The 25724-nt window shown below is 48.0% G+C and overlaps 1 protein-coding gene across 1 annotated transcript in view; it reads right to left on the bottom strand.

Annotated features, from left to right (window-relative positions):
* IRAG2 (inositol 1,4,5-triphosphate receptor associated 2) overlaps window positions 1-25724 on the bottom strand; it is a 93709-nt gene that overhangs the window by 32541 nt on the left and 35444 nt on the right. The window contains exons 19-20 of the mRNA XM_069762828.1: window positions 25539-25594; window positions 24342-24450 (exon numbers count right to left, since the gene is read on the bottom strand). Coding sequence (XP_069618929.1) covers window positions 24342-24450; window positions 25539-25594 — 165 coding nt within the window. The remainder of the gene's footprint in view (window positions 1-24341; window positions 24451-25538; window positions 25595-25724) is intronic.

The following is a 25724-nucleotide window of genomic DNA, read 5'->3' as shown; positions in this document are numbered from 1 at the left end:
ATATAAAGTATATACCCTCAGGGGGACGTAGATACAGGGGCCCAGACTGGGGTCTACAGGGCGTATATAGATATATAAAGTATATACCCTCAGGGGGACGTAGATACAGGGGCCCAGACTGGGGTCTACAGGGCGTATATAGATATATAAAGTATATACCCTCAGGGGGACGTAGATACAGGGGCCACAGACTGGGGTCTACAGGGCGTATATAGATATATAAAGTATATACCCTCAGGGGGATGTAGATACAGGGGCCACAGACTGGGGTCTACAGGGCGTATATAGATATATAAAGTATATACCCTCAGGGGGACGTAGATACAGGGGCCCAGACTGGGGTCTACAGGGGGTCTATAGATATATAAAGTATATACCCTCTGGGGGACGTAGATACAGGGGCCACAGACTGGGGTCTACAGGGCGTATATAGATATATAAAGTATATACCCTCTGGGGGACGTAGATACAGGGGCCACAGACTGGGGTCTACAGGGCGTATATAGATATATAAAGTATATATCCTCAGGGGGACGTAGATACAGGGGCCACAGACTGGGGTCTACAGGGCGTATATAGATATATAAAGTATATACCCTCAGGGGGACGTAGATGCAGGGGCCACAGACTGGGGTCTACAGGGCGTATATAGATATATAAAGTATATATCCTCAGGGGGACGTAGATACAGGGGCCCAGACTGGGGTCTACAGGGCGTATATAGATATATAAAGTATATACCCTCAGGGGGACGTAGATACAGGGACCACAGACTGGGGTCTACAGGGCGTATATAGATATATAAAGTATATACCCTCAGGGGGACGTAGATACAGGGGCCACAGACTGGGGTCTACAGGGGGTCTATAGATATATAAAGTATATATCCTCAGGGGGACGTAGATACAGGGGCCACAGACTGGGGTCTACAGGGCGTATATAGATATATAAAGTATATACCCTCAGGGGGACGTAGATACAGGGGCCACAGACTGGGGTCTACAGGGGGTCTATAGATATATAAAGTATATATCCTCAGGGGGACGTAGATACAGGGGCCACAGACTGGGGTCTACAGGGCGTATATAGATATATAAAGTATATACCCTCTGGGGGACGTAGATACAGGGGCCACAGACTGGGGTCTACAGGGCGTATATAGATATATAAAGTATATACCCTCAGGGGGACGTAGATACAGGGGCCCAGACTGGGGTCTACAGGGCGTATATAGATATATAAAGTATATACCCTCAGGGGGATGTAGATACAGGGGCCACAGACTGGGGTCTACAGGGCGTATATAGATATATAAAGTATATACCCTCTGGGGGATGTAGATACAGGGGCCCAGACTGGGGTCTACATCTACAGGGCGTATATAGATATATAAAGTATATACCCTCAGGGGGACGTAGATATAGGGGCCAGACTGGGGTCTACAGGGCGTATATAGATATATAAAGTATATATCCTCAGGGGGACGTAGATACAGGGGCCACAGACTGGGGTCTACAGGGCGTATATAGATATATAAAGTATATATCCTCTGGGGGACGTAGATACAGGGGCCACAGACTGGGGTCTACAGGGCGTATATAGATATATAAAGTATATATCCTCAGGGGGATGTAGATACAGGGGCCACAGACTGGGGTCTACAGGGCGTATATAGATATATAAAGTATATACCCTCTGGGGGACGTAGATACAGGGGCCCAGACTGGGGTCTACAGGGCGTATATAGATATATAAAGTATATACCCTCAGGGGGACGTAGATACAGGGACCAGACTGGGGTCTACAGGGGGTCTATAGATATATAAAGTATATACCCTCTGGGGGACGTAGATACAGGGGCCACAGACTGGGGTCTACAGGGCGTATATAGATATATAAAGTATATACCCTCTGGGGGACGTAGATACAGGGACCAGACTGGGGTCTACAGGGGGTATATAGATATATAAAGTATATATCCTCTGGGGGACGTAGATACAGGGGCCACAGACTGGGGTCTACAGGGCGTATATAGATATATAAAGTATATATCCTCTGGGGGACGTAGATACAGGGGCCACAGACTGGGGTCTACAGGGCGTATATAGATATATAAAGTATATATCCTCAGGGGGATGTAGATACAGGGGCCACAGACTGGGGTCTACAGGGCGTATATAGATATATAAAGTATATATCCTCAGGGGGATGTAGATACAGGGGCCACAGACTGGGGTCTACAGGGCGTATATAGATATATAAAGTATATACCCTCTGGGGGACGTAGATACAGGGGCCCAGACTGGGGTCTACAGGGCGTATATAGATATATAAAGTATATACCCTCAGGGGGACGTAGATACAGGGACCAGACTGGGGTCTACAGGGCGTATATAGATATATAAAGTATATATCCTCAGGGGGACGTAGATACAGGGGCCACAGACTGGGGTCTACAGGGCGTATATAGATATATAAAGTATATATCCTCAGGGGGATGTAGATACAGGGGCCACAGACTGGGGTCTACAGGGCGTATATAGATATATAAAGTATATACCCTCTGGGGGACGTAGATACAGGGGCCCAGACTGGGGTCTACAGGGCGTATATAGATATATAAAGTATATACCCTCAGGGGGACGTAGATACAGGGACCAGACTGGGGTCTACAGGGCGTATATAGATATATAAAGTATATACCCTCTGGGGGACGTAGATACAGGGGCCACAGACTGGGGTCTACAGGGCGTATATAGATATATAAAGTATATACCCTCTGGGGGACGTAGATACAGGGACCACAGACTGGGGTCTACAGGGCGTATATAGATATATAAAGTATATACCCTCAGGGGGACGTAGATACAGGGGCCACAGACTGGGGTCTACAGGGCGTATATAGATATATAAAGTATATACCCTCTGGGGGACGTAGATACAGGGGCCACAGACTGGGGTCTACAGGGGGTATATAGATATATAAAGTATATACCCTCTGGGGGATGTAGATACAGGGGCCCAGACTGGGGTTTACAGGGCGTATATAGATATATAAAGTATATACCCTCAGGGGGACGTAGATACAGGGGCCACAGACTGGGGTCTACAGGGCGTATATAGATATATAAAGTATATACCCTCAGGGGGACGTAGATACAGGGGCCACAGACTGGGGTCTACAGGGCGTATATAGATATATAAAGTATATACCCTCTGGGGGACGTAGATACAGGGACCACAGACTGGGGTCTACAGGGCGTATATAGATATATAAAGTATATACCCTCAGGGGGACGTAGATACAGGGGCCACAGACTGGGGTCTACAGGGCGTATATAGATATATAAAGTATATACCCTCTGGGGGACGTAGATACAGGGGCCACAGACTGGGGTCTACAGGGGGTATATAGATATATAAAGTATATACCCTCTGGGGGATGTAGATACAGGGGCCCAGACTGGGGTTTACAGGGCGTATATAGATATATAAAGTATATACCCTCAGGGGGACGTAGATACAGGGGCCACAGACTGGGGTCTACAGGGCGTATATAGATATATAAAGTATATACCCTCAGGGGGACGTAGATACAGGGGCCACAGACTGGGGTCTACAGGGGGTCTATAGATATATAAAGTATATACCCTCAGGGGGATGTAGATACAGGGGCCACAGACTGGGGTCTACAGGGCGTATATAGATATATAAAGTATATACCCTCTGGGGGACGTAGATACAGGGGCCACAGACTGGGGTCTACAGGGCGTATATAGATATATAAAGTATATACCCTCAGGGGGACGTAGATACAGGGGCCACAGACTGGGGTCTACAGGGCGTATATAGATATATAAAGTATATACCCTCAGGGGGACGTAGATACAGGGGCCACAGACTGGGGTCTACAGGGCGTATATAGATATATAAAGTATATACCCTCTGGGGGACGTAGATACAGGGGCCACAGACTGGGGTCTACAGGGGGTCTATAGATATATAAAGTATATATCCTCAGGGGGACGTAGATACAGGGGCCACAGACTGGGGTCTACAGGGCGTATATAGATATATAAAGTATATATCCTCTGGGGGACGTAGATACAGGGACCACAGACTGGGGTCTACAGGGCGTATATAGATATATAAAGTATATACCCTCAGGGGGACGTAGATACAGGGGCCACAGACTGGGGTCTACAGGGCGTATATAGAAATATAAAGTATATACCCTCTGGGGGACGTAGATACAGGGGCCACAGACTGGGGTCTACAGGGCGTATATAGATATATAAAGTATATACCCTCAGGGGGACGTAGATACAGGGGCCACAGACTGGGGTCTACAGGGCGTATATAGAAATATAAAGTATATACCCTCTGGGGGACGTAGATACAGGGGCCACAGACTGGGGTCTACAGGGCGTATATAGATATATAAAGTATATACCCTCAGGGGGACGTAGATACAGGGGCCACAGACTGGGGTCTACAGGGGGTCTATAGATATATAAAGTATATACCCTCAGGGGGACGTAGATACAGGGCCCAGACTGGGGTCTACAGGGGGTATATAGATATATAAAGTATATATCCTCTGGGGGATGTAGATACAGGGGCCCAGACTGGGGTCTACAGGGCGTATATAGATATATAAAGTATATACCCTCAGGGGGACGTAGATACAGGGGCCCAGACTGGGGTCTACAGGGGGTATATAGATATATAAAGTATATACCCTCTGGGGGATGTAGATACAGGGGCCACAGACTGGGGTCTACAGGGCGTATATAGATATATAAAGTATATACCCTCAGGGGGACGTAGATACAGGGGCCCAGACTGGGGTCTACAGGGCGTATATAGATATATAAAGTATATACCCTCTGGGGGACGTAGATACAGGGGCCACAGACTGGGGTCTACAGGGGGTCTATAGATATATAAAGTATATACCCTCAGGGGGACGTAGATACAGGGGCCACAGACTGGGGTCTACAGGGGGTATATAGATATATAAAGTATATACCCTCTGGGGGACGTAGATACAGGGGCCCAGACTGGGGTCTACAGGGCGTATATAGATATATAAAGTATATACCCTCAGGGGGACGTAGATACAGGGGCCCAGACTGGGGTCTACAGGGCGTATATAGATATATAAAGTATATACCCTCTGGGGGACGTAGATACAGGGGCCCAGACTGGGGTCTACAGGGCGTATATAGATATATAAAGTATATACCCTCAGGGGGACGTAGATACAGGGGCCCAGACTGGGGTCTACAGGGCGTATATAGATATATAAAGTATATATCCTCAGGGGGACGTAGATACAGGGGCCACAGACTGGGGTCTACAGGGCGTATATAGATATATAAAGTATATACCCTCTGGGGGACGTAGATACAGGGGCCCAGACTGGGGTCTACAGGGGGTCTATAGATATATAAAGTATATACCCTCAGGGGGATGTAGATACAGGGGCCACAGACTGGGGTCTACAGGGCGTAGATAGATATATAAAGTATATACCCTCTGGGGGACGTAGATACAGGGGCCACAGACTGGGGTCTACAGGGCGTATATAGATATATAAAGTATATACCCTCAGGGGGATGTAGATACAGGGGCCCAGACTGGGGTCTACAGGGCGTATATAGATATATAAAGTATATACCCTCAGGGGGACGTAGATACAGGGGCCCAGACTGGGGTCTACAGGGCGTATATAGATATATAAAGTATATACCCTCTGGGGGATGTAGATACAGGGGCCCAGACTGGGGTCTACAGGGCGTATATAGATATATAAAGTATATACCCTCTGGGGGATGTAGATACAGGGGCCCAGACTGGGGTCTACAGGGCGTATATAGAAATATAAAGTATATACCCTCTGGGGGACGTAGATACAGGGGCCCAGACTGGGGTCTACAGGGCGTATATAGATATATAAAGTATATACCCTCAGGGGGACGTAGATACAGGGGCCCAGACTGGGGTCTACAGGGCGTATATAGATATATAAAGTATATATCCTCTGGGGGACGTAGATACAGGGGCCACAGACTGGGGTCTACAGGGCGTATATAGATATATAAAGTATATACCCTCAGGGGGACGTAGATACAGGGGCCACAGACTGGGGTCTACAGGGCGTATATAGATATATAAAGTATATATCCTCAGGGGGATGTAGATACAGGGGCCACAGACTGGGGTCTACAGGGCGTATATAGATATATAAAGTATATACCCTCTGGGGGACGTAGATACAGGGGCCACAGACTGGGGTCTACAGGGCGTATATAGATATATAAAGTATATACCCTCAGGGGGACATAGATACAGGGGCCCAGACTGGGGTCTACAGGGGGTCTATAGATATATAAAGTATATACCCTCAGGGGGACGTAGATACAGGGGCCACAGACTGGGGTCTACAGGGCGTATATAGATATATAAAGTATATATCCTCAGGGGGACGTAGATACAGGGGCCACAGACTGGGGTCTACAGGGCGTATATAGATATATAAAGTATATACCCTCAGGGGGACGTAGATACAGGGGCCACAGACTGGGGTCTACAGGGCGTATATAGATATATAAAGTATATACCCTCAGGGGGACGTAGATACAGGGGCCACAGACTGGGGTCTACAGGGCGTATATAGATATATAAAGTATATATCCTCAGGGGGATGTAGATACAGGGGCCACAGACTGGGGTCTACAGGGCGTATATAGATATATAAAGTATATACCCTCTGGGGGACGTAGATACAGGGGCCACAGACTGGGGTTTACAGGGCGTATATAGATATATAAAGTATATACCCTCAGGGGGACGTAGATACAGGGGCCCAGACTGGGGTCTACAGGGCGTATATAGATATATAAAGTATATATCCTCTGGGGGACGTAGATACAGGGGCCACAGACTGGGGTCTACAGGGCGTATATAGATATATAAAGTATATATCCTCAGGGGGATGTAGATACAGGGGCCACAGACTGGGGTCTACAGGGGGTATATAGATATATAAAGTATATATCCTCTGGGGGACGTAGATACAGGGGCCCAGACTGGGGTCTACAGGGCGTATATAGATATATAAAGTATATACCCTCAGGGGGACATAGATACAGGGGCCCAGACTGGGGTCTACAGGGGGTCTATAGATATATAAAGTATATACCCTCAGGGGGACGTAGATACAGGGACCAGACTGGGGTCTACAGGGGGTCTATAGATATATAAAGTATATATCCTCTGGGGGACGTAGATACAGGGGCCACAGACTGGGGTCTACAGGGCGTATATAGATATATAAAGTATATACCCTCTGGGGGACGTAGATACAGGGGCCCAGACTGGGGTCTACAGGGGGTCTATAGATATATAAAGTATATACCCTCTGGGGGACGTAGATACAGGGGCCACAGACTGGGGTCTACAGGGGGTCTATAGATATATAAAGTATATATCCTCTGGGGGACGTAGATACAGGGCCCAGACTGGGGTCTACAGGGCGTATATAGAAATATAAAGTATATACCCTCTGGGGGACGTAGATACAGGGGCCACAGACTGGGGTCTACAGGGCGTATATAGATATATAAAGTATATACCCTCAGGGGGACGTAGATACAGGGGCCACAGACTGGGGTCTACAGGGCGTATATAGATATATAAAGTATATACCCTCAGGGGGACGTAGATACAGGGGCCACAGACTGGGGTCTACAGGGCGTAGATAGATATATAAAGTATATACCCTCAGGGGGACGTAGATACAGGGGCCACAGACTGGGGTCTACAGGGCGTATATAGATATATAAAGTATATATCCTCTGGGGGATGTAGATACAGGGGCCCAGACTGGGGTCTACAGGGCGTATATAGATATATAAAGTATATACCCTCTGGGGGACGTAGATACAGGGGCCCAGACTGGGGTCTACAGGGCGTATATAGATATATAAAGTATATACCCTCAGGGGGACGTAGATACAGGGGCCACAGACTGGGGTCTACAGGGCGTATATAGATATATAAAGTATATATCCTCAGGGGGATGTAGATACAGGGGCCACAGACTGGGGTCTACAGGGGGTCTATAGATATATAAAGTATATATCCTCAGGGGGACGTAGATACAGGGGCCACAGACTGGGGTCTACAGGGCGTATATAGATATATAAAGTATATATCCTCAGGGGGATGTAGATACAGGGGCCACAGACTGGGGTCTACAGGGGGTATATAGATATATAAAGTATATATCCTCAGGGGGACGTAGATACAGGGGCCACAGACTGGGGTCTACAGGGCGTATATAGATATATAAAGTATATATCCTCAGGGGGACGTAGATACAGGGGCCACAGACTGGGGTCTACAGGGCGTATATAGATATATAAAGTATATATCCTCAGGGGGATGTAGATACAGGGGCCACAGACTGGGGTCTACAGGGCGTATATAGATATATAAAGTATATACCCTCAGGGGGACGTAGATACAGGGGCCACAGACTGGGGTCTACAGGGCGTATATAGATATATAAAGTATATACCCTCAGGGGGACGTAGATACAGGGGCCACAGACTGGGGTCTACAGGGCGTATATAGATATATAAAGTATATACCCTCTGGGGGACGTAGATACAGGGGCCACAGACTGGGGTCTACAGGGCGTATATAGATATATAAAGTATATACCCTCTGGTGGATGTAGATACAGGGGCCCAGACTGGGGTCTACAGGGCGTATATAGATATATAAAGTATATATCCTCTGGGGGACGTAGATACAGGGGCCCAGACTGGGGTCTACAGGGCGTATATAGATATATAAAGTATATACCCTCAGGGGGATGTAGATACAGGGGCCACAGACTGGGGTCTACAGGGCGTATATAGATATATAAAGTATATATCCTCAGGGGGACGTAGATACAGGGGCCACAGACTGGGGTCTACAGGGCGTATATAGATATATAAAGCATATATCCTCAGGGGGACGTAGATACAGGGGCCCAGACTGGGGTCTACAGGGCGTATATAGATATATAAAGTATATATCCTCTGGGGGACGTAGATACAGGGGCCCAGACTGGGGTCTACAGGGCGTATATAGATATATAAAGTATATACCCTCAGGGGGATGTAGATACAGGGGCCCAGACTGGGGTCTACAGGGCGTATATAGATATATAAAGTATATACCCTCAGGGGGACGTAGATACAGGGGCCACAGACTGGGGTCTACAGGGGGTCTATAGATATATAAAGTATATATCCTCAGGGGGACGTAGATACAGGGGCCACAGACTGGGGTCTACAGGGCGTATATAGATATATAAAGTATATATCCTCTGGGGGACGTAGATACAGGGACCAGACTGGGGTCTACAGGGCGTATATAGATATATAAAGTATATACCCTCTGGGGGATGTAGATACAGGGGCCACAGACTGGGGTCTACAGGGCGTATATAGATATATAAAGTATATATCCTCTGGGGGACGTAGATACAGGGGCCACAGACTGGGGTCTACAGGGCGTATATAGATATATAAAGTATATATCCTCTGGGGGACGTAGATACAGGGGCCCAGACTGGGGTCTACAGGGCGTATATAGATATATAAAGTATATACCCTCAGGGGGACGTAGATACAGGGGCCCAGACTGGGGTCTACAGGGCGTATATAGATATATAAAGTATATACCCTCAGGGGGACGTAGATACAGGGGCCCAGACTGGGGTCTACAGGGGGTCTATAGATATATAAAGTATATACCCTCAGGGGGACGTAGATACAGGGGCCACAGACTGGGGTCTACAGGGGGTATATAGATATATAAAGTATATACCCTCTGGGGGACGTAGATACAGGGGCCCAGACTGGGGTCTACAGGGCGTATATAGATATATAAAGTATATACCCTCAGGGGGACGTAGATACAGGGGCCACAGACTGGGGTCTACAGGGGGTCTATAGATATATAAAGTATATATCCTCAGGGGGACGTAGATACAGGGGCCCAGACTGGGGTCTACAGGGGGTATATAGATATATAAAGTATATATCCTCAGGGGGACGTAGATACAGGGGCCACAGACTGGGGTCTACAGGCCGTATATAGAAATATAAAGTATATATCCTCAGGGGGATGTAGATACAGGGGCCACAGACTGGGGTCTACAGGGGGTATATAGATATATAAAGTATATACCCTCAGGGGGACGTAGATACAGGGGCCACAGACTGGGGTCTACAGGGCGTATATAGATATATAAAGTATATACCCTCAGGGGGACGTAGATACAGGGGCCACAGACTGGGGTCTACAGGGCGTATATAGATATATAAAGTATATACCCTCTGGTGGATGTAGATACAGGGGCCCAGACTGGGGTCTACAGGGCGTATATAGATATATAAAGTATATATCCTCAGGGAGACGTAGATACAGGGGCCACAGACTGGGGTCTACAGGGCGTATATAGATATATAAAGTATATATCCTCAGGGGGACGTAGATACAGGGGCCACAGACTGGGGTCTACAGGGCGTATATAGATATATAAAGTATATATCCTCAGGGGGATGTAGATACAGGGGCCACAGACTGGGGTCTACAGGGCGTATATAGATATATAAAGTATATACCCTCAGGGGGACGTAGATACAGGGGCCACAGACTGGGGTCTACAGGGCGTATATAGATATATAAAGTATATACCCTCTGGTGGATGTAGATACAGGGGCCCAGACTGGGGTCTACAGGGCGTATATAGATATATAAAGTATATATCCTCAGGGGGATGCAGATACAGGGGCCACAGACTGGGGTCTACAGGGCGTATATAGATATATAAAGTATATACCCTCTGGGGGACGTAGATACAGGGGCCACAGACTGGGGTCTACAGGGCGTATATAGATATATAAAGTATATACCCTCAGGGGGACGTAGATACAGGGGCCAGACTGGGGTCTACAGGGGGTATATAGATATATAAAGTATATACCCTCTGGTGGATGTAGATACAGGGGCCACAGACTGGGGTCTACAGGGCGTATATAGATATATAAAGTATATATCCTCTGGGGGACGTAGATACAGGGGCCCAGACTGGGGTCTACAGGGCGTATATAGATATATAAAGTATATACCCTCAGGGGGATGTAGATACAGGGGCCCAGACTGGGGTCTACAGGGCGTATATAGATATATAAAGTATATACCCTCAGGGGGACGTAGATACAGGGGCCACAGACTGGGGTCTACAGGGGGTCTATAGATATATAAAGTATATATCCTCAGGGGGACGTAGATACAGGGGCCACAGACTGGGGTCTACAGGGCGTATATAGATATATAAAGTATATACCCTCAGGGGGACGTAGATACAGGGGCCACAGACTGGGGTCTACAGGGCGTATATAGATATATAAAGTATATACCCTCAGGGGGATGTAGATACAGGGGCCACAGACTGGGGTCTACAGGGCGTATATAGATATATAAAGTATATACCCTCAGGGGGACGTAGATACAGGGGCCACAGACTGGGGTCTACAGGGCGTAGATAGATATATAAAGTATATACCCTCAGGGGGACGTAGATACAGGGGCCACAGACTGGGGTCTATAGGGCGTATATAGATATATAAAGTATATACCCTCAGGGGGATGTAGATACAGGGGCCACAGACTGGGGTCTACAGGGCGTATATAGATATATAAAGTATATACCCTCAGGGGGACGTAGATACAGGGGCCACAGACTGGGGTCTACAGGGCGTAGATAGATATATAAAGTATATACCCTCTGGGGGACGTAGATACAGGGGCCACAGACTGGGGTCTACAGGGCGTATATAGATATATAAAGTATATATCCTCAGGGGGACGTAGATACAGGGGCCCAGACTGGGGTCTACAGGGCGTATATAGATATATAAAGTATATATCCTCTGGGGGACGTAGATACAGGGGCCTAGACTGGGGTCTACAGGGCGTATATAGATATATAAAGTATATACCCTCTGGGGGATGTAGATACAGGGGCCCAGACTGGGGTCTACAGGGGGTATATAGATATATAAAGTATATACCCTCAGGGGGATGTAGATACAGGGCCCAGACTGGGGTCTACAGGGCGTATATAGATATATAAAGTATATACCCTCTGGGGGATGTAGATACAGGGGCCCAGACTGGGGTCTACAGGGCGTATATAGATATATAAAGTATATACCCTCAGGGGGACGTAGATACAGGGGCCACAGACTGGGGTCTACAGGGCGTATATAGATATATAAAGTATATACCCTCTGGGGGATGTAGATACAGGGGCCCAGACTGGGGTCTACAGGGGGTCTATAGATATATAAAGTATATACCCTCTGGGGGATGTAGATACAGGGGCCCAGACTGGGGTCTACAGGGCGTATATAGATATATAAAGTATATACCCTCTGGGGGATGTAGATACAGGGGCCCAGACTGGGGTCTACAGGGCGTATATAGATATATAAAGTATATACCCTCTGGGGGATGTAGATACAGGGGCCCAGACTGGGGTCTACAGGGCGTATATAGATATATAAAGTATATACCCTCTGGGGGACGTAGATACAGGGGTCCAGACTGGGGTCTACAGGGCGTATATAGATATATAAAGTATATATCCTCAGGGGGACGTAGATACAGGGGCCACAGACTGGGGTCTACAGGGCGTATATAGATATATAAAGTATATACCCTCAGGGGGACGTAGATACAGGGGCCCAGACTGGGGTCTACAGGGCGTATATAGATATATAAAGTATATATCCTCTGGGGGATGTAGATACAGGGGCCCAGACTGGGGTCTACAGGGCGTATATAGATATATAAAGTATATACCCTCAGGGGGACGTAGATACAGGGGCCCAGACTGGGGTCTACAGGGGGTCTATAGATATATAAAGTATATACCCTCAGGGGGACGTAGATACAGGGGCCCAGACTGGGGTCTACAGGGCGTATATAGATATATAAAGTATATACCCTCAGGGGGACGTAGATACAAAGGCCACAGACTGGGGTCTACAGGGCGTATATAGATATATAAAGTATATACCCTCTGGGGGATGTAGATACAGGGGCCCAGACTGGGGTCTACAGGGCGTATATAGATATATAAAGTATATACCCTCTGGGGGACGTAGATACAGGGGCCACAGACTGGGGTCTACAGGGGGTATATAGATATATAAAGTATATATCCTCTGGGGGACGTAGATACAGGGGCCACAGACTGGGGTCTACAGGGCGTATATAGATATATAAAGTATATACCCTCTGGGGGATGTAGATACAGGGGCCCAGACTGGGGTCTACAGGGCGTATATAGATATATAAAGTATATACCCTCTGGGGGACGTAGATACAGGGGTCCAGACTGGGGTCTACAGGGCGTATATAGATATATAAAGTATATATCCTCAGGGGGACGTAGATACAGGGGCCCAGACTGGGGTCTACAGGGCGTATATAGATATATAAAGTATATACCCTCTGGGGGACGTAGATACAGGGGCCACAGACTGGGGTCTACAGGGCGTATATAGATATATAAAGTATATACCCTCTGGGGGACGTAGATACAGGGGCCACAGACTGGGGTCTACAGGGCGTATATAGATATATAAAGTATATACCCTCTGGGGGACGTAGATACAGGGGCCCAGACTGGGGTCTACAGGGCGTATATAGATATATAAAGTATATACCCTCTGGGGGATGTAGATACAGGGGCCCAGACTGGGGTCTACAGGGGGTCTATAGATATATAAAGTATATACCCTCAGGGGGACGTAGATACAGGGGCCCAGACTGGGGTCTACAGGGCGTATATAGATATATAAAGTATATACCCTCAGGGAGACGTAGATACAGGGGCCACAGACTGGGGTCTACAGGGCGTATATAGATATATAAAGTATATACCCTCTGGGGGACGTAGATACAGGGGCCACAGACTGGGGTCTACAGGGCGTATATAGATATATAAAGCATATACCCTCAGGGGGACGTAGATACAGGGGCCACAGACTGGGGTCTACAGGGCGTATATAGATATATAAAGTATATACCCTCTGGGGGACGTAGATACAGGGGCCACAGACTGGGGTCTACAGGGCGTATATAGATATATAAAGTATATACCCTCAGGGGGACGTAGATACAGGGGCCACAGACTGGGGTCTACAGGGCGTATATAGATATATAAAGTATATACCCTCTGGGGGATGTAGATACAGGGGCCCAGACTGGGGTCTACAGGGCGTATATAGATATATAAAGTATATACCCTCTGGGGGACGTAGATACAGGGGTCCAGACTGGGGTCTACAGGGCGTATATAGATATATAAAGTATATATCCTCTGGGGGACGTAGATACAGGGGCCACAGACTGGGGTCTACAGGGCGTATATAGATATATAAAGTATATACCCTCAGGGGGACGTAGATACAGGGGCCCAGACTGGGGTCTACAGGGCGTATATAGATATATAAAGTATATACCCTCAGGGGGACGTAGATACAAAGGCCACAGACTGGGGTCTACAGGGCGTATATAGATATATAAAGTATATACCCTCTGGGGGATGTAGATACAGGGGCCCAGACTGGGGTCTACAGGGCGTATATAGATATATAAAGTATATACCCTCAGGGGGACGTAGATACAAAGGCCACAGACTGGGGTCTACAGGGCGTATATAGATATATAAAGTATATACCCTCTGGGGGATGTAGATACAGGGGCCCAGACTGGGGTCTACAGGGCGTATATAGATATATAAAGTATATACCCTCTGGGGGACGTAGATACAGGGGCCCAGACTGGGGTCTACAGGGCGTATATAGATATATAAAGTATATACCCTCAGGGGGACGTAGATACAGGGGCCACAGACTGGGGTCTACAGGGCGTATATAGATATATAAAGTATATACCCTCTGGGGGATGTAGATACAGGGGTCCAGACTGGGGTCTACAGGGCGTATATAGATATATAAAGTATATATCCTCAGGGGGACGTAGATACAGGGGCCCAGACTGGGGTCTACAGGGCGTATATAGATATATAAAGTATATACCCTCAGGGGGACGTAGATACAGGGGCCCAGACTGGGGTCTACAGGGCGTATATAGATATATAAAGTATATACCCTCAGGGGGACGTAGATACAAAGGCCACAGACTGGGGTCTACAGGGCGTATATAGATATATAAAGTATATACCCTCTGGGGGATGTAGATACAGGGGCCCAGACTGGGGTCTACAGGGCGTATATAGATATATAAAGTATATATCCTCTGGGGGACGTAGATACAGGGGCCACAGACTGGGGTCTACAGGGCGTATATAGATATATAAAGTATATACCCTCAGGGGGATGTAGATACAGGGCCCAGACTGGGGTCTACAGGGCGTATATAGATATATAAAGTATATACCCTCTGGGGGACGTAGATACAGGGGCCCAGACTGGGGTCTACAGGGCGTATATAGATATATAAAGTATATACCCTCTGGGGGATGTAGATACAGGGGCCCAGACTGGGGTCTACAGGGGGTCTATAGATATATAAAGTATATACCCTCAGGGGGACGTAGATACAGGGGCCCAGACTGGGGTCTACAGGGCGTATATAGATATATAAAGTATATACCCTCAGGGAGACGTAGATACAGGGGCCACAGACTGGGGTCTACAGGGCGTATATAGATATATAAAGTATATACCCTCTGGGGGACGTAGATACAGGGGCCACAGACTGGGGTCTACAGGGCGTATATAGATATATAAAGTATATACCCTCAGGGGGACGTAGATACAGGGGCCACAGACTGGGGTCTACAGGGCGTATATAGATATATAAAGTATATACCCTCTGGGGGACGTAGATACAGGGGCCACAGACTGGGGTCTACAGGGCGTATATAGATATATAAAGTATATACCCTCAGGGGGACGTAGATACAGGGGCCACAGACTGGGGTCTACAGGGCGTATATAGATATATAAAGTATATACCCTCAGGGGGACATAGATACAGGGGCCCAGACTGGGGTCTACAGGGGGTCTATAGATATATAAAGTATATACCCTCAGGGGGACGTAGATACAGGGGCCACAGACTGGGGTCTACAGGGCGTATATAGATATATAAAGTATATACCCTCTGGGGGACGTAGATACAGGGGCCACAGACTGGGGTCTACAGGGCGTATATAGATATATAAAGTATATACCCTCAGGGGGACGTAGATACAGGGGCCCAGACTGGGGTCTACAGGGGGTATATAGATATATAAAGTATATACCCTCAGGGGGACGTAGATACAGGGGCCACAGACTGGGGTCTACAGGGCGTATATAGATATATAAAGTATATATCCTCAGGGGGACGTAGATACAGGGGCCACAGACTGGGGTCTACAGGGCGTATATAGATATATAAAGTATATACCCTCTGGGGGACGTAGATACAGGGGCCACAGACTGGGGTCTACAGGGCGTATATAGATATATAAAGTATATACCCTCTGGGGGACGTAGATACAGGGGCCACAGACTGGGGTCTACAGGGCGTATATAGATATATAAAGTATATATCCTCTGGGGGATGTAGATACAGGGGCCCAGACTGGGGTCTACAGGGCGTATATAGATATATAAAGTATATACCCTCTGGGGGATGTAGATACAGGGGCCACAGACTGGGGTCTACAGGGCGTATATAGATATATAAAGTATATATCCTCTGGGGGACGTAGATACAGGGGCCACAGACTGGGGTCTACAGGGCGTCTATAGATATATAAAGTATATACCCTCAGGGGGACGTAGATACAGGGGCCACAGACTGGGGTCTACAGGGCGTATATAGATATATAAAGTATATACCCTCAGGGGGACGTAGATACAGGGGCCCAGACTGGGGTCTACAGGGCGTATATAGATATATAAAGTATATACCCTCAGGGGGACGTAGATACAGGGGCCACAGACTGGGGTCTACAGGGCGTATATAGATATATAAAGTATATACCCTCTGGGGGACGTAGATACAGGGGCCACAGACTGGGGTCTACAGGGGGTCTATAGATATATAAAGTATATACCCTCAGGGGGACGTAGATACAGGGGCCACAGACTGGGGTCTACAGGGCGTATATAGATATATAAAGTATATACCCTCTGGGGGACGTAGATACAGGGGCCACAGACTGGGGTCTACAGGGCGTATATAGATATATAAAGTATATACCCTCAGGGGGACGTAGATACAGGGGCCACAGACTGGGGTCTACAGGGCGTATATAGAAATATAAAGTATATACCCTCTGGGGGACGTAGATACAGGGGCCACAGACTGGGGTCTACAGGGCGTATATAGATATATAAAGTATATATCCTCTGGCGGACGTAGATACAGGGGCCAGACTGGGGTCTACAGGGCGTATATAGATATATAAAGTATATATCCTCAGGGGGACGTAGATACAGGGGCCACAGACTGGGGTCTACAGGGCGTATATAGAAATATAAAGTATATACCCTCTGGGGGACGTAGATACAGGGGCCACAGACTGGGGTCTACAGGGCGTATATAGATATATAAAGTATATACCCTCAGGGGGACGTAGATACAGGGGCCACAGACTGGGGTTTACAGGGCGTATATAGATATATAAAGTATATACCCTCAGGGGGACGTAGATACAGGGGCCACAGACTGGGGTCTACAGGGCGTATATAGATATATAAAGCATATATCCTCTGGGGGACGTAGATACAGGGGCCACAGACTGGGGTCTACAGGGGGTATATAGATATATAAAGTATATATCCTCAGGGGGATGTAGATACAGGGGCCACAGACTGGGGTCTACAGGGGGTATATAGATATATAAAGTATATATCCTCTGGGGGACGTAGATACAGGGGCCCAGACTGGGGTCTACAGGGCGTATATAGATATATAAAGTATATATCCTCTGGGGGACGTAGATACAGGGGCCACAGACTGGGGTCTACAGGGCGTATATAGATATATAAAGTATATATCCTCTGGGGGACGTAGATACAGGGGCCCAGACTGGGGTCTACAGGGCGTATATAGATATATAAAGTATATATCCTCAGGGGGACGTAGATACAGGGGCCACAGACTGGGGTCTACAGGGCGTATATAGATATATAAAGTATATACCCTCAGGGGGATGTAGATACAGGGGCCCAGACTGGGGTCTACAGGGCGTATATAGATATATAAAGTATATATCCTCAGGGGGACGTAGATACAGGGGCCCAGACTGGGGTCTACAGGGGGTATATAGATATATAAAATATATATCCTCAGGGGGACGTAGATACAGGGGCCACAGACTGGGGTCTACAGGGCGTATATAGATATATAAAGTATATATCCTCAGGGGGACGTAGATACAGGGGCCACAGACTGGGGTCTACAGGGCGTATATAGATATATAAAGTATATACCCTCAGGGGGACGTAGATACAGGGGCCCAGACTGGGGTCTACAGGGCGTATATAGATATATAAAGTATATACCCTCTGGGGGACGTAGATACAGGGGCCCAGACTGGGGTCTACAGGGCGTATATAGATATATAAAGTATATACCCTCTGGGGGACGTAGATACAGGGGCCCAGACTGGGGTCTACAGGGCGTATATAGATATATAAAGTATATACCCTCTGGGGGATGTAGATACAGGGGCCCAGACTGGGGTCTACAGGGCGTATATAGATATATAAAGTATATACCCTCAGGGGGACGTAGATACAGGGGCCCAGACTGGGGTCTACAGGGCGTATATAGATATATAAAGTATATACCCTCTGGGGGATGTAGATACAGGGGCCCAGACTGGGGTCTACAGGGCGTATATAGATATATAAAGTATATACCCTCAGGGGGACGTAGATACAGGGGCCCAGACTGGGGTCTACAGGGCGTATATAGATATATAAAGTATATACCCTCTGGGGGATGTAGATACAGGGGCCCAGACTGGGGTCTACAGGGCGTATATAGATATATAAAGTATATACCCTCAGGGGGACGTAGATACAGGGGCCACAGACTGGGGTCTACAGGGCGTATATAGATATATAAAGTATATATCCTCAGGGGGACGTAGATACAGGGGCCACAGACTGGGGTCTACAGGGCGTATATAGATATATAAAGTTTATACCCTCAGGGGGACGTAGATACAGGGGCCCAGACTGGGGTCTACAGGGCGTATATAGATATATAAAGTATATACCCTCAGGGGGACGTAGATACAGGGGCCACAGACTGGGGTCTACAGCGGGTCTATAGATATATAAAGTATATACCCTCAGGGGGATGTAGATACAGGGGCCACAGACTGGGGTCTACAGGGCGTATATAGATATATAAAGTATATATCCTCAGGGGGACGTAGATACAGGGGCCCAGACTGGGGTCTACAGGGCGTCTATAGATATATAAAGTATATATCCTCTGGGGGACGTAGATACAGGGGCCACAGACTGGGGTCTACAGGGCGTATATAGATATATAAAGTATATACCCTCAGGGGGACGTAGATACAGGGGCCCAGACTGGGGTCTACAGGGGGTCTATAGATATATAAAGTATATATCCTTTGGGGGACGTAGATACAGGGGCCCAGACTGGGGTCTACAGGGGGTCTATAGATATATAAAGTATATATCCTTTGGGGGACGTAGATACAGGGGCCCAGACTGGGGTCTACAGGGGGTCTATAGATATATAAAGTATATACCCTCAGGGGGATGTAGATACAGGGGCCACAGACTGGGGTCTACAGGGCGTATATAGATATATAAAGTATATACCCTCAGGGGGACGTAGATACAGGGACCACAGACTGGGGTCTACAGGACGTATATAGATATATAAAGTATATACCCTCAGTGGGATGCAGCTACAGGGGCCAGACTGGGGTCTACAGGGCGTATATAGATATATAAAGTATATATCCTCAGGGGGACGTAGATACAGGGGCCACAGACTGGGGTCTACAGGGCGTATATAGATATATAAAGTATATATCCTCTGGGGGACGTAGATACAGGGGCCACAGACTGGGGTCTACAGGGCGTATATAGATATATAAAGTATATACCCTCAGGGGGACGTAGATACAGGGGCCAGACTGGGGTCTACAGGGCGTATATAGATATATAAAGTATATATCCTCTGGGGGACGTAGATACAGGGGCCCAGACTGGGGTCTACAGGGCGTATATAGATATATAAAGTATATATCCTCAGGGGGACGTAGATACAGGGGCCCAGACTGGGGTCTACAGGGCGTATATAGAAATATAAAGTATATACCCTCAGGGGGACGTAGATACAGGGGCCACAGACTGGGGTTTACAGGGCGTATATAGATATATAAAGTATATACCCTCTGGGGGACGTAGATACAGGGGCCAGACTGGGGTCTACAGGGCGTATATAGATATATAAAGTATATATCCTCTGGGGGACGTAGATACAGGGGCCCAGACTGGGGTCTACAGGGCGTATATAGATATATAAAGTATATATCCTCAGGGGGACGTAGATACAGGGGCCCAGACTGGGGTCTACAGGGCGTATATAGAAATATAAAGTATATATCCTCAGGGGGACGTAGATACAGGGGCCTAGACTGGGGTCTACAGGGCGTATATAGATATATAAAGTATATACCCTCAGGGGGACGTAGATACAGGGGCCACAGACTGGGGTCTACAGGGCGTATATAGATATATAAAGTATATACCCTCAGGGGGACGTAGATACAGGGGCCACAGACTGGGGTCTACAGGGCGTATATAGATATATAAAGTATATATCCTCAGGGGGACGTAGATACAGGGGCCACAGACTGGGGTCTACAGGGCGTATATAGATATATAAAGTATATATCCTCAGGGGGACGTAGATACAGGGGCCCAGACTGGGGTCTACAGGGCGTATATAGATATATAAAGTATATACCCTCAGGGGGATGTAGATACAGGGGCCCAGACTGGGGTCTACAGGGCGTATATAGATATATAAAGTATATACCCTCAGGGGGACGTAGATACAGGGGCCACAGACTGGGGTCTACAGGGGTATATAGATATATAAAGTATATACCCTCTGGGGGACGTAGATACAGGGGCCCAGACTGGGGTCTACAGGGCGTATATAGATATATAAAGTATATATCCTCAGGGGGACGTAGATACAGGGGCCACAGACTGGGGTCTACAGGGCGTATATAGATATATAAAGTATATATCCTCAGGGGGACGTAGATACAGGGGCCACAGACTGGGGTCTACAGGGCGTATATAGATATATAAAGTATATATCCTCAGGGGGACGTAGATACAGGGGCCCAGACTGGGGTCTACAGGGCGTATATAGATATATAAAGTATATACCCTCTGGGGGACGTAGATACAGGGGCCCAGACTGGGGTCTACAGGGGGTCTATAGATATATAAAGTATATATCCTCAGGGGGACGTAGATACAGGGGTCACAGACTGGGGTCTACAGGGCGTATATAGATATATAAAGTATATATCCTCTGGGGGACGTAGATACAGGGGCCACAGACTGGGGTCTACAGGGCGTATATAGATATATAAAGTATATACCCTCTGGGGGACGTAGATACAGGGGCCACAGACTGGGGTCTACAGGGGTATATAGATATATAAAGTATATACCCTCTGGGGGACGTAGATACAGGGGCCCAGACTGGGGTCTACAGGGCGTATATAGATATATAAAGTATATACCCTCAGGGGGACGTAGATACAGGGGCCACAGACTGGGGTCTACAGGGGGTCTATAGATATATAAAGTATATACCCTCAGGGGGACGTAGATACAGGGGCCACAGACTGGGGTCTACAGGGCGTATATAGATATATAAAGTATATACCCTCTGGGGGACGTAGATACAGGGGCCACAGACTGGGGTCTATAGGGCGTATATAGATATATAAAGTATATACCCTCAGGGGGATGTAGATACAGGGGCCACAGACTGGGGTCTACAGGGCGTATATAGATATATAAAGTATATACCCTCAGGGGGACGTAGATACAGGGGCCCAGACTGGGGTCTACAGGGGGTATATAGATATATAAAGTATATATCCTCTGGGGGATGTAGATACAGGGGCCACAGACTGGGGTCTACAGGGCGTATATAGATATATAAAGTATATACCCTCAGGGGGACGTAGATACAGGGGCCACAGACTGGGGTCTACAGGGCGTATATAGATATATAAAGTATATATCCTCAGGGGGACGTAGATACAGGGGCCCAGACTGGGGTCTACAGGGCGTATATAGATATATAAAGTATATACCCTCTGGGGGACGTAGATACAGGGGCCACAGACTGGGGTCTACAGGGCGTATATAGATATATAAAGTATATACCCTCTGGGGGACGTAGATACAGGGGCCACAGACTGGGGTCTACAGGGCGTATATAGATATATAAAGTATATATCCTCTGGGGGACGTAGATACAGGGGCCACAGACTGGGGTCTACAGGGGGTCTATAGATATATAAAGTATATATCCTCTGGGGGATGTAGATACAGGGGCCCAGACTGGGGTCTACAGGGGGTATATAGATATATAAAGTATATACCCTCTGGGGGACGTAGATACAGGGGCCACAGACTGGGGTCTACAGGGCGTATATAGATATATAAAGTATATACCCTCTGGGGGACGTAGATACAGGGGCCCAGACTGGGGTCTACAGGGCGTATATAGATATATAAAGTATATACCCTCAGGGGGACGTAGATACAGGGGCCCAGACTGGGGTCTACAGGGCGTATATAGATATATAAAGTATATACCCTCAGGGGGATGTAGATACAGGGCCCAGACTGGGGTCTACAGGGCGTATATAGATATATAAAGTATATACCCTCAGGGGGACGTAGATACAGGGCCCAGACTGGGGTCTACAGGGCGTATATAGATATATAAAGTATATATCCTCAGGGGGACGTAGATACAGGGGCCCAGACTGGGGTCTACAGGGCGTATATAGATATGTAAAGTATATATTCTCTGGGGGACGTAGATACAGGGGCCACAGACTGGGGTCTACAGGGCGTATATAGATATATAAAGTATATACCCTCAGGGGGATGTAGATACAGGGGCCACAGACTGGGGTCTACAGGGCGTATATAGATATATAAAGTATATACCCTCAGGGGGACGTAGATACAGGGGCCCAGACTGGGGTCTACAGGGCGTATATAGATATATAAAGTATATACCCTCAGGGGGACGTAGATACAGGGGCCACAGACTGGGGTCTACAGGGCGTATATAGATATATAAAGTATATATCCTCTGGGGGATGTAGATACAGGGGCCCAGACTGGGGTCTACAGGGGGTATATAGATATATAAAGTATATACCCTCTGGGGGACGTAGATACAGGGGCCACAGACTGGGGTCTACAGGGCGTATATAGATATATAAAGTATATATCCTCTGGGGGACGTAGATACAGGGGCCACAGACTGGGGTCTACAGGGGGTCTATAGATATATAAAGTATATATCCTCTGGGGGATGTAGATACAGGGGCCCAGACTGGGGTCTACAGGGGGTATATAGATATATAAAGTATATACCCTCTGGGGGACGTAGATACAGGGGCCACAGACTGGGGTCTACAGGGCGTATATAGATATATAAAGTATATATCCTCAGGGGGACGTAGATACAGGGGCCACAGACTGGGGTCTACAGGGCGTATATAGATATATAAAGTATATACCCTCTGGGGGATGTAGATACAGGGGCCACAGACTGGGGTCTACAGGGGGTCTATAGATATATAAAGTATATATTGTCTAGGAGATGCAGCTATGGGGGCCACGGTCTGGGGTCTTTAGAGGGAAAGTAGCTGCACTCGGCCTTATTTGCCCTTGGGGGGCGTCACCAGAGGCTCCTCTCCTCCCTGACAGCCAATCACAGGCAGACATGGATTTGTTGCCCCGATGGGGGATCAGCAGACAAGATTACTCCCTCCATCATCCGGTCCATTGTTAAATAATCGCACATCTGCTAAAGGAGTAGTAGATCCCAGGAGAGGGGACCCGGCAGAGGTGGTAGAAGGGGACAAGCTTTTATAGTGACCCAGATGCATCTCAGCCTCCGGTTACCTGATGACGGTGCGTATCCGAGCTGCGCCTCCTCCCCGGGTGCCGTCTGGAGACGTCTGCAGATGCAGCTGGATCCTCGGCCACCGACCTCCTCTCGGATGGAACTTGTCTGGAGGAGAAGAGTTTGTATAATCCACAAATATTTATTCTGCGGACTCCCCCATAATCTCAGGTCTGGGCGGGAGGACCCCCGCGCCCCCAGGATCCTATCGCAGCTGTTCCAGCCTGTGCAAGTCACCAGTCTGTGCAGAGAAGCCTTATTGGGGTGGATCCTGCACAGACTGGTTTACTGGGAGAGACGACTGTTTATAGTGAGACCCCGTAACTCCACACCCACCGCTACGCCACGCACGGGGGTCCGACTCCAGTGTGAAGAATCAGGACATCTAGGGTACTGGTACAAAGTGTGAGAAAACCAGGGTGGCAACCAACCACAGCCCCTCACAGGAGCCACCGCAGCCCACCACAGGAGCCACCGCAGCCCACCAGAAACCACCACAGAAGCCACCGCAGCCCACCACAGGAGCCACCGCAGCCCACCACGGGAGGCACCGCAGCCCACCAGAAACCACCACAGAAGCCACCGCAGCCCACCACGGGAGCCACCACAGCCCCTCACAGGAGCCACCGCAGCCCACCACAGAAGCCACCGCAGCCCACCACAAACCACCACGGGAGGCACCGCAGCCCACCACAGGAGCCACCGCAGCCCACCACAAGAGGCACCACAGCCCACCACAAGAGGCATGCCAGCCCACCACAGGAGCCACCGCAGCCCACCACAAGAGGCACCACAGCCCACCACAAGAGGCATGCCAGCCCACCACAGGAGCCACTGCAGCCCACCACAAACCACCACGGGAGGCACACCAGCCTAGCACAGGAGCCACCACAGCCCACCACAGGAGCCACCGCAGCCCACCACGGGAGCCACCGCAGCCCACCACAAACCACCACAGGAGCCAAGCCAGCCCACCGCAAGAGGCATGCCAGCCCACCACAGGAGCCACCGCAGCCCACCATAAATCACCACGGGAGGCACGCCAGCCCACCACGGACCACACCGGAGACCACCGCACATTCACAACACTACTTTAAAATCCTTTAATCAAATTTGTAGAAAAGAAAAATGCAAAAAAAAAAAAAAAGTAATTTTTAAAAAATTCTGCAGATTAATGCGATCAGATCGAGATCTACCTGATGATCCAGTATCCGGCCCGGCAGCAGATTTATCGTCTCACAGCGAGCAGAACCTGAAGGAAGCAAGAAGAGAAGAATAAGGAATCAGATCCGAAAATAGAGAAAAGTAAAATGACAGAAAAAATAAATGATGAACCGGAGGGAAAGAACCAAGAAACGTCTCTAGATGGAAATTCTGCACAA

The sequence above is a fragment of the Ranitomeya imitator genome, chromosome 4 (genome assembly GCF_032444005.1).
Source record: "Ranitomeya imitator isolate aRanImi1 chromosome 4, aRanImi1.pri, whole genome shotgun sequence".
NCBI lineage: Eukaryota > Metazoa > Chordata > Amphibia > Anura > Dendrobatidae > Ranitomeya > Ranitomeya imitator.
The sequence above is the reverse complement of the archived record's forward strand: the minus strand, read 5'-3'. Positions and strand labels throughout refer to the sequence as shown.